The sequence below is a fragment of the Xenopus laevis genome, chromosome 1L, assembly GCF_017654675.1.
Source record: "Xenopus laevis strain J_2021 chromosome 1L, Xenopus_laevis_v10.1, whole genome shotgun sequence".
Classification (NCBI taxonomy): domain Eukaryota; kingdom Metazoa; phylum Chordata; class Amphibia; order Anura; family Pipidae; genus Xenopus; species Xenopus laevis.
Genome location: NC_054371.1, coordinates 151226807 through 151240403, shown reverse-complemented (window position 1 = coordinate 151240403; position 13597 = coordinate 151226807). Strand labels below are relative to the sequence as shown.

General features: G+C 39.0%; 2 protein-coding genes across 6 annotated transcripts in view; both read right to left on the bottom strand.

Annotated features, from left to right (window-relative positions):
• Positions 1-627: 627 nt before the first annotated feature.
• Positions 628-1682, bottom strand: mrpl52.L (mitochondrial ribosomal protein L52 L homeolog). 2 transcript variants are annotated; one of them, XM_018259477.2, is made up of 5 exons: positions 1534-1682; positions 1335-1446; positions 1178-1245; positions 886-950; positions 628-798 (listed from the first exon to the last, which is right to left on the bottom strand). In XM_018259477.2, the coding sequence occupies exons 1-5, from the start codon at positions 1571-1573 to the stop codon at positions 649-651; spliced, it is 435 nt and encodes a 144-aa protein (XP_018114966.1). In that variant the 5' UTR covers positions 1574-1682; the 3' UTR covers positions 628-648. The 2 variants fall into 2 exon arrangements, with proteins under 2 accessions (XP_018114966.1, XP_018114958.1); XM_018259469.2 differs by lacking the exon at positions 1534-1682 and having other exon boundaries at positions 1335-1489.
• Positions 1683-10095: 8413 nt separating this feature from the next.
• The window catches only part of LOC108695570 (capping protein, Arp2/3 and myosin-I linker protein 3-like), a 57063-nt gene continuing 53561 nt past the window's right edge, over positions 10096-13597 (bottom strand). For 2 of the 4 annotated variants that reach the window (XM_041564964.1, XM_041564971.1), the window contains one exon: positions 12711-13377. In XM_041564964.1, coding sequence (XP_041420898.1) covers positions 12931-13377 — 447 coding nt within the window. In that variant the 3' untranslated portion in view covers positions 12711-12930. Of the gene's footprint in view, positions 10364-10902; positions 10987-12710; positions 13378-13597 lie in introns of those variants that run through there. The other 2 variants (XM_041564966.1, XM_041564974.1) reach the window with 2 other exon arrangements.

Below are 13597 nucleotides of genomic sequence, written 5' to 3'. Positions count from 1 at the left end.
CTCCTTCCTACGGTGTCTCATACCACACAATCTCTGTGTGCACTTTTGTATATTGTAACATAGTGCAGTGCTGTGTACTTTGTAAATACATATATAATTTGTTCCATACCTGCATAATTATGGTGAGCTAAGATAGAGAAATAAAGCCATATTTAACCATAATATATATAAAAATTATAATGGCATAAAAAGATCAGTGCACTTGGAATGTTTAAAATACCTTAATAAAATATGAGGTTTGATTAAATTTTAAATCAGAAGGTCTGACATCCTGCAATGAGTCGCAACCAAGTAAATATAAAAGGGAAGTGACAGGTGTGATTCACAGTCAGGAAGTGTGATTGTGAAATATCCCTAATTTTGTCTTCATTCATCTGGTTTGTTTCTAGAAACATTACCCTGCTGTGGTCTGGGTAGCTCATATCCTTCTGCATTACACAGTGGATACTCTGATGTGGCTTACAGAAAATGTAGGAAGGGTAAATCTGAGTAACTGACACTAGGGCAGAGCCAACTTCAAACACAGACACACACAAAGTAAGCATCAAAGCAGAATCACAGCAAGAAACGTAAACACAGAGATATGAATTACCTCTTAGCACTGCAATAAGTAACACAAACTCAACATTTAATCTTGGATAACTATATTTATTGGGTGTTTGTTGTTTTATTAAGGGATGCCTTGGATTGAAGTTTGCTCCTCTCTTTGTCTAACTGTTCTGCTTTCATCTTTTGCCGATTATTGTTCCAATTAATCATACCTTGGTCCATCTCTGTGCTCAGCAAAACTACCCGATGCTGAAATAAAAGCAAAAGTTATTTACTGCAAACTCGAAAACTTACAAATGACTGGCGGCAATGTCAATCTTCAAGAAGAAAACCTACAGCGAATGCCTCGCGCTCCTCCTTTCTTCTAATCTGGCCTTTCCATGGTGGTGCTGGGCGACCATCTGTAAATGAAAAAGTTACTTTTTTTTTTCCAAACAGCATAATACAAAATGTATGTTTCTGTCTACCCATCTATGTTTACTGTGCAGTCCTCTGTATGCAGTGATGCAAACTTAACTGTAAAAATGACTGGTGGGCCACATGTTGGACTCCCCTAATGTACTTGGTTCTTCAAAATAAGCCTTGTAAACCCCCAATGTTTTACTGTACACACTTCAATCCACTTTACCTGCAAAGCTCCAGTCTGGTAGATCTGTTAGGGGGCCGTATTCTGAACCACTGCGAGCAAAGCCACGCCTGCAGAGACATAACATTCACATGGACAGCTTAGATACAGTACATTAATGCACTCAAGTGTGTAAAATCATATAACAAGTAGTACCCACCGTACTCTCCAGTCCTGCCCCGCACACCTTAGTGCAGAACTATGCACATTCCTGTTCCCTGCCCTGCTTAGATCCACACTGTTCCACAGCCTCACACATAGCAGCCTTGTAACTGAGGAAAAATAAAAATCAGCGCTACAATATAACAGAGGCATAAGCTAAGTGAAACGTTATTAACTTTATGTCTGCGTTAACCAACCTTGCTCTGTACATCTAATACTCATAATGGGCGCCGCCATCTTCCCCGCAAGACTAGGACGGCCCCCATATATGACGTAACGACCAAAACTACCAATCACTAGTCTAGAAGCGTGGCTGTAGCGAAGTCAACAGCGCCATGTTACGTTGTGGCAGCGGGTGACAGGTGTATTGTTTCAAATTGCGTATCCATGTAGAAATACAGTACTCGACAAAAGTGAAACCGTACAAACTATGAAGACCACATCAACTGAGATTAGTGGAGAGGATTAAAGGGGAAAAGCGAGGTTGAGGGGATTGAAACATAAAAAAACTAAAGCGTTGAGCCTGCATAGACCATTTACTTACGATTCATTGTTAATGCGATTCTTGTTGCATGGCAACATGGGTAGGTGGCATACCTATTGATAACCCTACCCCTGGTGCTAAACATGTGGAGTAGTCCAAATCCAATTGGTTGCCACATGGGTAGCTAAATTGAGCAATGTTAATAAGATATATGGTACAATTCATTTTTTCCTCTGGCATTTTTTGACTGACGTGCCTAGGGTTGCCACCTTTTCTGGAAAAAAATACCGGCCTTCTTATTCTTTCTGTTTTTTCCTATTAATAACATTGGCATCAAGCATCATTTTTACCGGCCAGGCCAGTAAAATACCGGCCAGGTAACAACCCTACATGTGCCCTGTGTGAGCAGTGACAGGCAGATGGTATTTGCCTTAAGTTAAGGGAACATGAAGCTTTGGAGAATACAAAATGGGGTAAGACCCATTCAGGGCCACCATTAGAAATCACGGGGCCCACCCCAGATCCCCCCCCCCAAACCACAGTTAAAAGACCACACAGACATCAGCGCTAAAAAAGCTAACCTTTCCCCCCCCCCACACACAAGTTATAAAAAAAACTATTGATGGTCAGGGCCCCCTTATTAGTTAAAAAAAAACTGTGGTGCCACGCCCTCCCCATAAAAATGTTTTAAAAAAATTGGTGGTCAGGGCCCCCCTACAAGTTAAAAAAATAATTGGTGACCAGGGCCCCCCCATAAAGTTAAAAAACACTGGTGCCTTACAAGTAAAAACAAATTGGGGCCCCAGAGAATATTTTTTTAAAAAAAACATTGGTGGCAGGGGCCTGTAGAGTATTAAAATAATACATTGGTGGCCAGGGGATTAAAAAAAATAAAAAAGCACACATTGGTGTTCAGTAGAATTTAACTCGGGGCTTCAGGACTTCAACTTTGCCTCCTTTTGTGACTTTGGGCCATTTTGCTGCTTCAGGACTTCAATTTCGGCTGTTATTGTGACTTTGGGTCTTTTCGCCGCTTCAGGACTTCAAATTTGGCTGTTTTCGTGACTTTGGGTCTTTTTGCCGCTTCAGGACTTCAATTTCAGCTGTTTTCGTGACTTTGGGTCTGTTCGGTGCTTCAGGACATCATGGCGGTCCTGGACCCACTACTAGTGAAGCAGTAGCCCAAGTATTGTAAAGTTAAAAAGACTTTATTAGGACATACATAAGCCTAGCGCATTTAATACCTTGGTGGGCATTTACTCATAGGCATAACACGGAGTGGCTAGATTCTTATCCAAAACAACTTATGTTTATTTATGGCAAACTAGTATTTGCATGCAAATTTTATGAAGTTGGTTAAGTTTTAAAAATTGGCATAAATGTTGATTACGCCAAAAAATCTTTAAATGACAAATAACAATCCTCTGAACTTTTTACACCACCATACGTAAACTTGGAGTTAAGCAATTTCACAAGTTTAAATCTATCTTTCTGAAACTGAAGTCATAAACTCCAGCAAAATGTTGATTATAATGCCAACAAAACTTACACCAACTTCAACTTTAATGTAAATTAATGTAAATTATACTTAATACTCTGTATTAAGTTTAAGTCATTAAACTCTATACGGGAAAGACAGTTTAACTCCAAAGTTTACAAAACCATTGTATTCATGAAATGGAAGCTTTTGTGAAGTTGATGTAACTCCAGTTTAACTCCAATAAAGCTTCTTACTCAGTTTACTCTACTTTTGAAATATCCCCACTAGAAAAAGGGCTGTAGAAGTTTTAGTGAAGGAAGAATTATACATCAAATGTAGGTTAGAACTAAGAAAATCACTGGATTTTTCAGCCTTCCTGATCAATATATAACATTCTATTTAGTCTTCAGCTGCCCAGCTCATGTGTTTTAGAAGAGGGGAGGGGCCTTTTTGTTTACAGACAGTTTTATGCGGTCCCAGTGAGGTGAATGTGTTTGCAGTTTCAGATTTTATTTTTTCAGTTCTAATTCGTGCATTTTCAGGTCCTGTTATACTGTTTATTTATTCCCTGCCGGTGCCACTATGGCCACTATGATTTAAGGAACAAAGATCTTGTATCTTTGTTATGTTCATGACAGGTATTTTTGATCAAAGCAGTCCTTGTGCCTTAACCTGTGGGAACATAGACCGATTTAGTTTAGCTGGGCCATTTCATGTTTACATAAGCAGATAAGCAGGGACCTTGACTATACACATGCCTCTTTAATCTCTACCAGACATGGCCCTGTCTATACAAAAGAAAGTATCTGGCACAGGTTCACAATCTTAAATGAAAATGTCTTAAAAACATTTATTAGTATTACCGTTTCTAAAATTATAGAATACACCATAGAATGTATTACTGACCTCATCAATTTCCAATGCCTAAGCCAGAACTGCAGCACTTTTTTGCCTTTGTACCAACTGGGGCTCCAGATCTTTGCATGCTACTTGAAGTTAGTTACTTCTGTTTAAACATTGATTCACCTCCAAATTAGACCACTTCTTACTGCTTCCGTCCTTTGAAGCCTTGTTTCCACAATTAAATATAAGGTAAGAAAAAGGTCATACGCAGAATTACTGCAAAAATTGGAATAAAAGAGCACCTGGAATTTTTGCAGTAATTCTGCGTATGACCTTTTTCTTACCTTATATTTAATTGTGAAGTTAGTTACTGGTAAGGTTTCCAGTTATGCAGCATCACCATCCCAATTCATAAGGATGCCTTTCGCGGGGTAGTTATAGGTAACTAGATAGACAATAAAAAAACAGTTCTCTCTACGCTACCAGAACCAGATATTGATTTTGCTTTCTTTTCAATATGACCTTATGGCACAAACATATTCTCTTTAGAAATTAGAGGTTGTTACTTTGTTAATACAAAGTAAGGATAACAATAAAATTGTAGCCTCACATTGCAATAGTCTTTTTGGCTTCTGGCCACCATTTGAAAGCTGGAACGCGTAAGAAAGAAAATTCAAAAACTATAAAAATAAAAAAGGAAGACCAGTTGAAAAGACTAAACATAGGCCATTCTATAACATACTTAATGATAACCTGAAGGTGAACCACCCCTTTAGGTAGTATTCATCAAGTACCAATAGATATGATGTAACTATACTGAGAACAATGGATTGGATCCAATAGTGATCTATCGTGAGTAATTTTTTCTTTAGTTTTCTGTTATGTTTTTTACACATTAGCTACCAATGTATCCAATTTGTATTTAACCAAATCATATTAAAAGTTTAGTCAATGGGCAGACCAGAGATCAGGACGAGCAAAGTTTAATTGTAGTATAAAAACTGCAGGTTAACAAACCAGGGCATCTGTGATTTGAATTTCTGTCACACTTACACATTATGGCTTATTATTGCATTTATGCAACGTAAGTTGTCTCATGAGGTTTTATAAAGACGTTTAGAGCTCTGTCTAAATAATTCAAGCAGATATGCAAGTTACAAAGTTATGATCATAATATTGATAAGCCACCATACCACGTCAAGGTAAAAACCCACATGGTGGTCCCTAACTTATTTACCTCTAGTCATAGTAAAGAAAGGAATTTTACCTCTCTGTTTAGTAACAATTCTTTGTATAAACATCTCCAGCTCAGCAGTTGGCGGGGGACTTGCATATTTGCATATTTACTTGAACTATTTAGACAGGGCTCTAAACGTTTTGAAATTGGCCTTAGGTGTGCACCCACAACCCCCCCATTTTTGTATATGTGATAAAATGCCCAAAATTGTGTAGCGGGAAAGATGTAAAATCAATGTGAAAATTTGTGAGTGCACTAGGGAAGAGTGATACTGATAAATGTAATATTAGTGAATTAATGTAATTATTGTAATGTAAAACAAATTATTACTGATAGTATTTTATTGGCTAAATTATAAAGGTATGGGACCTAGGGTTTTCAGGATAAGGAATCTTTCTGTAATTTTTATCACCATACCTTAGATCAGTGATCCCCAACCAGTAGCTTGTGAGCAACATGTTGCTCTCCAACCCCTTGAATGTTGCTCTTAGTGTCCTCAAAACAGGTGCTTATTTTTGAATACCAGGCTTGGAAGCAAGTTTTAAATGCATAAAAATGAAGTATCTTGCCAAGTAGAGCCTCCTGTCAGTTGCTAGTCCACAGTCTACCAAATAACCAATTATAGCCTTATTAATTAAAGGATTTTTTAATGCTTGTGTTGCTCCCCGACTCTTTTTACATTTGAATGTGGCTCACTGGTAAAAAAAAAGTTTGGGAACCCCTGCCTTAAATCTACTAAAAAATAACATTAAATAAACCCAATGTCCCAATCAGCCCACATAGAGGCCCAAACAGTCCCCACCAGCCCACTAAATACTGACTTTCTATGGGACCTTATAGCAGCCCCTCTGGCATTTGCCAGAACCCACAGATTGCCAGTCCGGGCCTGCCAGGGGCCCACTCTCAGTGCTATTATTCTTCTTCTCCTCACTCAACCTCTATTCTCCTAGTCTCTTTTCTTTACATACTATAATCTATCATTCCATCTATTAGCCTCTTTGAAATAGGGAATGTCCATGAAATAGGCCAAATGTTTAGCAGCACAAGGGCCCACTGACACCTGGGATCACCGGGAGTTTTCCTGGTATCCCGGTGGGCCAGTCCAACACTGGTTTCACCTTCAAACACTTTTTCAGTTCAGTTGGTTTCAGATTGTAATGTTCACCAGAAATAATGACTTTTTTTCCAAATACTTTCCATTTGTTATTTGTGACTGATTTTTCTAATGTTAAAGTGTAATGTTTCCTTTTTCACCTTCTTATAGCTTTCTGAAGTAGCTCTGGGAGGGAGCGAGTCACCGACTGTAAACTGTTCTGTTCTAAATTGATACATTTAGTTGGTACATTTCTTATCTTTGTCCCTGCTGAGCAGAATCCTAGAATTTAATTAAAGGCAGCTGTTGTAAATGTATAGTAGTCGCTAATATTCCACAGATGCTGCTGAGAAATGTATCAGACAATGTAGGAAATTGTAATAGTTCAGAATCTGCACCTGGATTACTGATCTGCCAGACTGAAACACCAAACACAGGAACATTCAACTTCACAAACTGATTAAAATCAATGGAGCAGGGGCAATGATCTGTTTCTCTCAGCCTGCAAAAATACGGTCTGATAACAACCAGAGCCATCAGCCTCTGTGCCCACAGCCTAAATATTCTTTGTGTGCTGCACTCATTAAAATGCATAGTGTTTCTCTGCCCTAAAAGCAAATGTAACAATAATTTAAATTAATATAGAAAATAAATAATGTTTTAGACACACAATAGTGGCTTATTAATCACTATAACCAAACCTTTGACAAAGACATCAGTCAAAACCAAACCTATAAAGGGGGTTGAGGGCCACTGGGTGGTTTGCAGAGGAAAACTCAATGTGAGAAGGAAAATAATTCATAGGGAGGTACACACTGCAGGACATTCAAAGTTGCACACCAGCTATATGCAGTTCAATAGAAAGCTCTACTTTCTGACTCAGTTAAGCTTGCTGCATTTCCCCTTTACCTCCTTGTATTCAATCTACAGCTCCATCAGGCAAAAGTGACCATTGTCACTGCATGTAGCCTAATACTTGTTCTATGCATGTGTATGATGCTGGTGGGGGCTGTAGAGTAAGCTAGGTAGTTAAATGCAAAAGTAAGACCTCTGGAACCCTTCTATCTGTATTTCATAGAGATTGTTTATGATTGGAGCAACATATCTCTCACACTGAAATTAATCTGATTGATTAGTGCTTTCAAAGCCTTCGTTGCCTTCCAATTAATGAAAAATATTATGTGTAAGTTTTCAGGGCTTTTAACTTTAAACGTAATGTATTATTTTTTTATTGTTACATGGATGCCGATTTACTGTGTTTTGCTCTTTATTCCCCTAGCCTCAAACCTTGTTAAAAATAGGGATGCACCAATCCAGGATTTGGTTTGGGATTCGGCCAGGATTCAGCCTTTTTCAGCAGGATTTGAATTCAGCCGAATCCTTCTGCACGGCCGAACCGAATCCAAATCCTAAATTGCATAATATGCAAATTAGGGGCGGGGAGGGAAATCTCGTGACTTTTTATCACAAAACAAGGAAGTAAAAAATGTTTTCCCCTTCCCCTAATTTTAATATGCAAATATTCGGCCAAATCTTTCGCAAGGGATTCGTCCGAATCCAAAATAGGGGATTCGGTGCATTCCTAGTTAAAAAGCTCAATTTTATTGTTTCAACCTCTCTGTAACCTCTCTGTAACCCCCCAAAAAAACTAAAAAAAAGATTCTTTTATGCAGGCGTCATTAAATTTTGCTTCAAAAATTCCTTTTTTCATGGAAACCGATAAATTAATGGCATCCTCAAAGGTCATGAAGCATGACTAAGGCAAAATGAGCTAGTAGAGTGGTGCTATAAAGCTGTGATAAGACAATTTAGAACTGGGGATGGAATGTATTTGATGCTGCAGACTGACGTATTCAACTGCATTGTGTGTGTGTATTTTAAGTGGCTGTAAATATTTCCTCTTCCTTTCACAGACCCTTGCAATAAAGTATGACCTCCTCTTGCAAGTAAAGTTGGCAACAGTCATAACTGTCGTTTAATTATTAGCTCTTCTGTAAAAAAAAAAAAAAAAACATTACAAGGAGAGTAGTTTTCTTTTCAAGTACACCCCCTCCTGGTCCTTTGTTCTGCAGGGGAATCTGACTCATTGATTAATCGTTTTTCTGCTTGCCCACTGCCTCAGGAATTTCCTACCCCCTAACATAAGATAAACTCCCACAATCATTTTTATTCACAGTTCAACTTAGAAACTTCTTCCTAAAGGAAACATTTCAGTAACAAAGAGCTGTGCATACCCACATAGACTGCAAGATCTTTGGCCCAGGGACTTTATGCTATCTGTCACTCCACCCTGCACCCATTCATTCTGCCCTATGTGATAAGAACATTTCTTATCCTCGGTGTCAGTCTAGCCCACGGGGATACCAGGAAAACTCCCGGTGGGCCCAGGCATCAGTGGGCCCTCATGATGCTAAACATTTGGCCTATTTCACGGCCATTCCCAATTTCAATGAAAACAAAGAGGCTAAATCGATGGAATAATAGATTATATTATTTAAAGAAAAGGGACCAGGAGAATAGAGGTTGAGTGAGGAGAGGAAGAATAATAGTACTGAGAGTGGGCCCCTGGTCTAAGGTTTTTGGGTGGGCCCCTGTGTCCCAGTCTGACATTGCTTATCCTTATCTTTAGATCTATACATTTAAGGTAGACACCATATGTACTAAAACTGGAGTATGAAATTGTTATACTGTATATATTGATAATCCCTACACAGCCTTAAATTTATATGTATTAAAGGACTGCCTACTGTAGCCTTACAGTTAGTGATCCAGTTTATCATGTATGCCACTAGGGCTCCTAGAGATAATTGGCGATCCCCCTACAGTACTCCTGCAGATCTTTACCCAATCCCCAATGTTCCTGTCGATCATCTCACATACCTCTTAGAATTCCTGCATGTCACACACACAACAGAGCTCTTACTGATCATCACACAGAACCAGCCAGTGCTATTGCAGATCCTTATATTCACCTACAGAGATTATGTAGATAACAAAGCACATCCTGCACTGAGATCATCATTCTTATAGATAGGGTTGCCACCTGGCTGGTATTTTACCGGCCTAGCCGGTAGAAAATATGGTTGATCCCAATGTTATTAATAGGGAAAAAAGACAAATATATAGGAAGGCCGGTATTTTTTTCCGGAAAAAAGGGCAACTCTATTTCTAGAGTGCTCATGTACATCATCACAAACCACCTCTGTGCTATTGCAGATTATCACACAGGTTTAAGGCAATAACAGTGCTCCATCAGACTGTAAAAAGCACTCCCGTTATCTTTTCTTCATTATCTCTGCCCGAAAATCCGCTCTGTGTCACGTTTGTGGTTGGCTTTTCTCCATTGGTGAATGCCATTAGCCTAACAGTATAGCAGATTATTAGTATTAGCCTGCGTATTTTAAGATGTTCTGTGCCTCACATACAGTTATATGGTATGCTGGAAAAATGTTTTCCATACACTCAGCCACCTCCTCCCTCCAAGAAGTGTGTAATACATTAACAATGCAGTCTATTTGTCTGCCTGCTATGCTGGCAGTTGTCTGCCAAACCCTAAAAATACTGGAGACAACTATGCTATAGTATATAGAATGAGTTGTATTTAAATAAGAAGATCATTTTGTTGACTGGCTTTTCTTTTATTAGGTGCAGAAAATGCACAGATGGTACAGGGGACTGGTCACAGACTGTGGTCACACACTGAGATCTGGCTATAGGAAATACTCTTCACACTGTGACACAGTCCCAGGTAAAAACCTCATAAGTGACCCAGCCTAGTCACGGGTAAAGATTTCCAAGTGTGAGCTGGCAGAAGCGAGAACTCCAGTCCTTCCTTGTGTTGAAGAGTCAGGCCGAAGATGGCAGGCTCTTTGCATCTCTTTCTTTGGAATCTAGAATATAGTAAAATAGATATTATCCTTTTTATATTAATTGTACCATTGCCTGTAGATTCCATGCTCATAAAAAATAGGGGTCATAGGTAAGTTCCGGTTACTTAATTTTGACATACTTTAATTTAGTCATCTGTTTTGTAGCAGGCAGTATTTGTGGGTGTAGGTCTTAAACTCCCTGCACGGTTGTTGTTTCATGCAAAAAGATTCCTAACGTATTCACACAACCCATGTATACTCAAGACTTTTGTAAGCCCACTCTGAGGAAAATACTGCAACTAACAGGTTTTTTTTCCCCAAAACCCCTCATGAGTTCCTTCACTAACGTGACGTTGCTTTTATGATTGCATGAGCCGAGCAATCATAAAGTTAATTGTAGCATAAACCCCCTATGATTTTATAGTCCTGTCCACCTAAAAGATAGGTAGAGCCATGTCTTTTTTTGTATGAGTTTCTGTGAGTTTCTTTTCCTGTATTTTAGTAAATATATATATATATATATATGAATTAGTTGTTCTGTTTGTTTCACTAGGACTCACCAGCAGTGTGACGAAATCCATGAAGAATGGCACCATCACTCTGAGGCATCTTCTGTTCAGTAGGCATTCCACCTGTGTTGCTCACTGAGACAAAAACATTAAGTGGTAGGTGTTTGGAATTGTCAAGTCCTACAAATCTGGTTTCAGATGCAGTGATCATAATAAGGGTTGGTTCAACTTTAAGTTAACTTTAAGTATTGAATGGATAATTCTAAGCATCTTTTCAACCGCCTTCATTTTTTTTCTAGATTTTGAATTATTTGCCTTCTTCTGACTCTTTCTAGCTTTCAAATGTTCACTGACCCCATCTAAAAACAAGTGCTAAGGCTACAGATTTGTAGTTATTGCTACTTTTTATTACTCATCTTTCTATTCAGGCCAATCTATGCGTGGTTGCTAGGGTAATTTGGACCCATTGCCTTGAATAATGATCCTTTAACAGAAGCTCTGAACTGTTGATATTATACTATATGGCGGCTTTCAACTTTTGGCTTCCTTATTTCCCTTCTGGATTTGTGTGGCCTTGCAAAAAACATTCTTATCCCTGGAACAACAGTGGATGTCTTAGGGAAGGGAACAAGACCACATTTACCTCTTTGACATAAAACCTTTAGCTCCTGCAACTTGCTTGACAGTGCTTTATAGTTTAGAATTCAACAACTGCTTTAGACTAACTGCTTCAGACTATTGTTGCTGAGTTTTATAGGACTTGCTGATAGTGAACATGGTAGTTGATTTTGCTTATACCTGAACTACATGAAAGGAATCACAGAGCCTGGGAACTCCCACCCAAAGGCCTCAGAAAACTTAAATGAACTAGTGTTTGTTGGTCTGGCCCTGGTGGCACATACCTAAACAAATATTGAGCACTGTACCAAAAAGCTACCCCAACAATGACACCATACAATAAAAACTACCAGAGTAGATTCCATAAAAAGTCTTCCAAAGACAGATTTCTACAAATGAGAAATCTCCTCTTCTTACAATACATCTGATAGGGAGCAACAGTAAAGTATGCAATTTTGTTACCTACAAAATATTTAGGACTCGAGACATTTATCTAAGTATTTCAGAATACACTAGCAAATTGTATATTATGTATTCATTTAGAGGGATTCTGTCATGATTTTTATGGTGTAGTTTTATTTCTAAATTACAATGTTTACACTGCAAATAATTCACTCTACCAATTATAATTTCATTCAAGCAAGTGTATTTTTTTAGTTGTAATATTGGTGTGTAGGCAGCCATCTCAGGTCATTTTGCCTGGTCATGTGCTTTCTGCTTTCTGGCAGGCTGTTGTTTCTCCTACTCAATGTAACTAAATGTGTCGTAGTGGGACCTGGATTTTACTATTGAGTGCTGTTCTTAGATCTACCAAGCAACTGTTATCTGGTTATCTTCCCATTGTTCTGTTGTTAGGATACTGGGGGGGGGGGGAAAGAGAGGGGGCGATATCACTCCCAACTTGCAGTACAGCAGTAAAGAGTAACTGAAGTTTATCAGAGCACAAGTCACATGACTGGGGGCAGCTGGGAAACTGACAATATGTCTAACCCCATGTCAGATTTCAAAATTAAGCATAAAAAATCTGTTTGCTCTATTGAGAAATGGATTTCAGTGCAGAATTCTGCTGGAGCAGCACTATTAACTGAATTTTTTTTCCATGACAGTATCCCTTTAAGTCCCAAAAGTTAATATATTGATCAAATTAAGGATGGGCAGCACAGCAATGGTGAGCATTGTTGCCTTGCTGTCTCTACTAGCCATCTATTACACCCAAGCCATAGAAGCATTGAATGGCTCACCAGGTGGTTGTGGCTCTGCTGAGTCACATGACTGCATCCTGCGTGATCGCTGTGGCTTAAGAGGGGGTCTTCGTACTGGTGGAGCACAATCTGAGCACAGAGGAATGTATAAATTAAGAAACTGACATGAGATTAAGAGGAAAATTAGCAATGCATTGGCATTGCATGACATTGCAATACATAAATTGCAATTATGATCATATGTTGGTGGATGCAGAGCTTAATGGATTAAAGGTAAGTGATGATAAATATTGCATGGTGAGAGGGCCAAAGGGGGTGAGATTGAGGTACAAAGAGCACGTGAGATGGAGAGGAACAGAGTGTAAAAACATAAGAATGAATAATGCACAAAGGGACAGAGAAGTTGAAGGGCCAAACAAGATACACTTGGGGATGGGGTAAGAAGGTATACTGGTGTGAAATAAAGAAGGTACAGTTTATGGTGAGCAGTCTTTTCAATGATCACTGGGCTGTTCCCACCTCCCCCTGGGGGGGCCGCCTCTCTCATAGATTCCCTGTTTCGTGGTCTGGGCACTGGGATTTCCTTCCTGGTCTCTTCAGAACACTCAGTGTCACCATGCCCCCCTCCACAGGACACTTTTCTACCCCGTGGGGCAGCGACTGGCCTTGGCGCTTCAGGAAGGGGGCAGGAAACAACAAGACCTCCCTGAAAAGAGAATGTGCTATGAATGGCATGTATCATATTCTGTCTCATTATAGTTACCTATAGTGTGCCCTAGTATGTATGAGAATGAGTTGTGAAACTCTAATGACCATAGACTTGTTAATAGTCTCCATAGAAAAAAAAACACGCCACCCCATATCTCAATGAAGAATAAGTTCCTGAGACTTTACATTTCTGTTATATTCTAAAGTATTCTGTCTTC

Coding starts and splice junctions, on each gene's coding strand:
- mrpl52.L (XM_018259469.2), bottom strand. CDS start 1,489: ATGCCTCTGTTATATTGTAGCGCTGATTTTTATTTTTCCTCAGTTACA. Junction 1,246..1,334: donor GGGCAGGACTGGAGAGTACG/GTGGGTACTACT, acceptor ATGTCTCTGCAG/GCGTGGCTTTGCTCGCAGTG. Junction 951..1,177: donor ACCAGACTGGAGCTTTGCAG/GTAAAGTGGATT, acceptor TTTCATTTACAG/ATGGTCGCCCAGCACCACCA.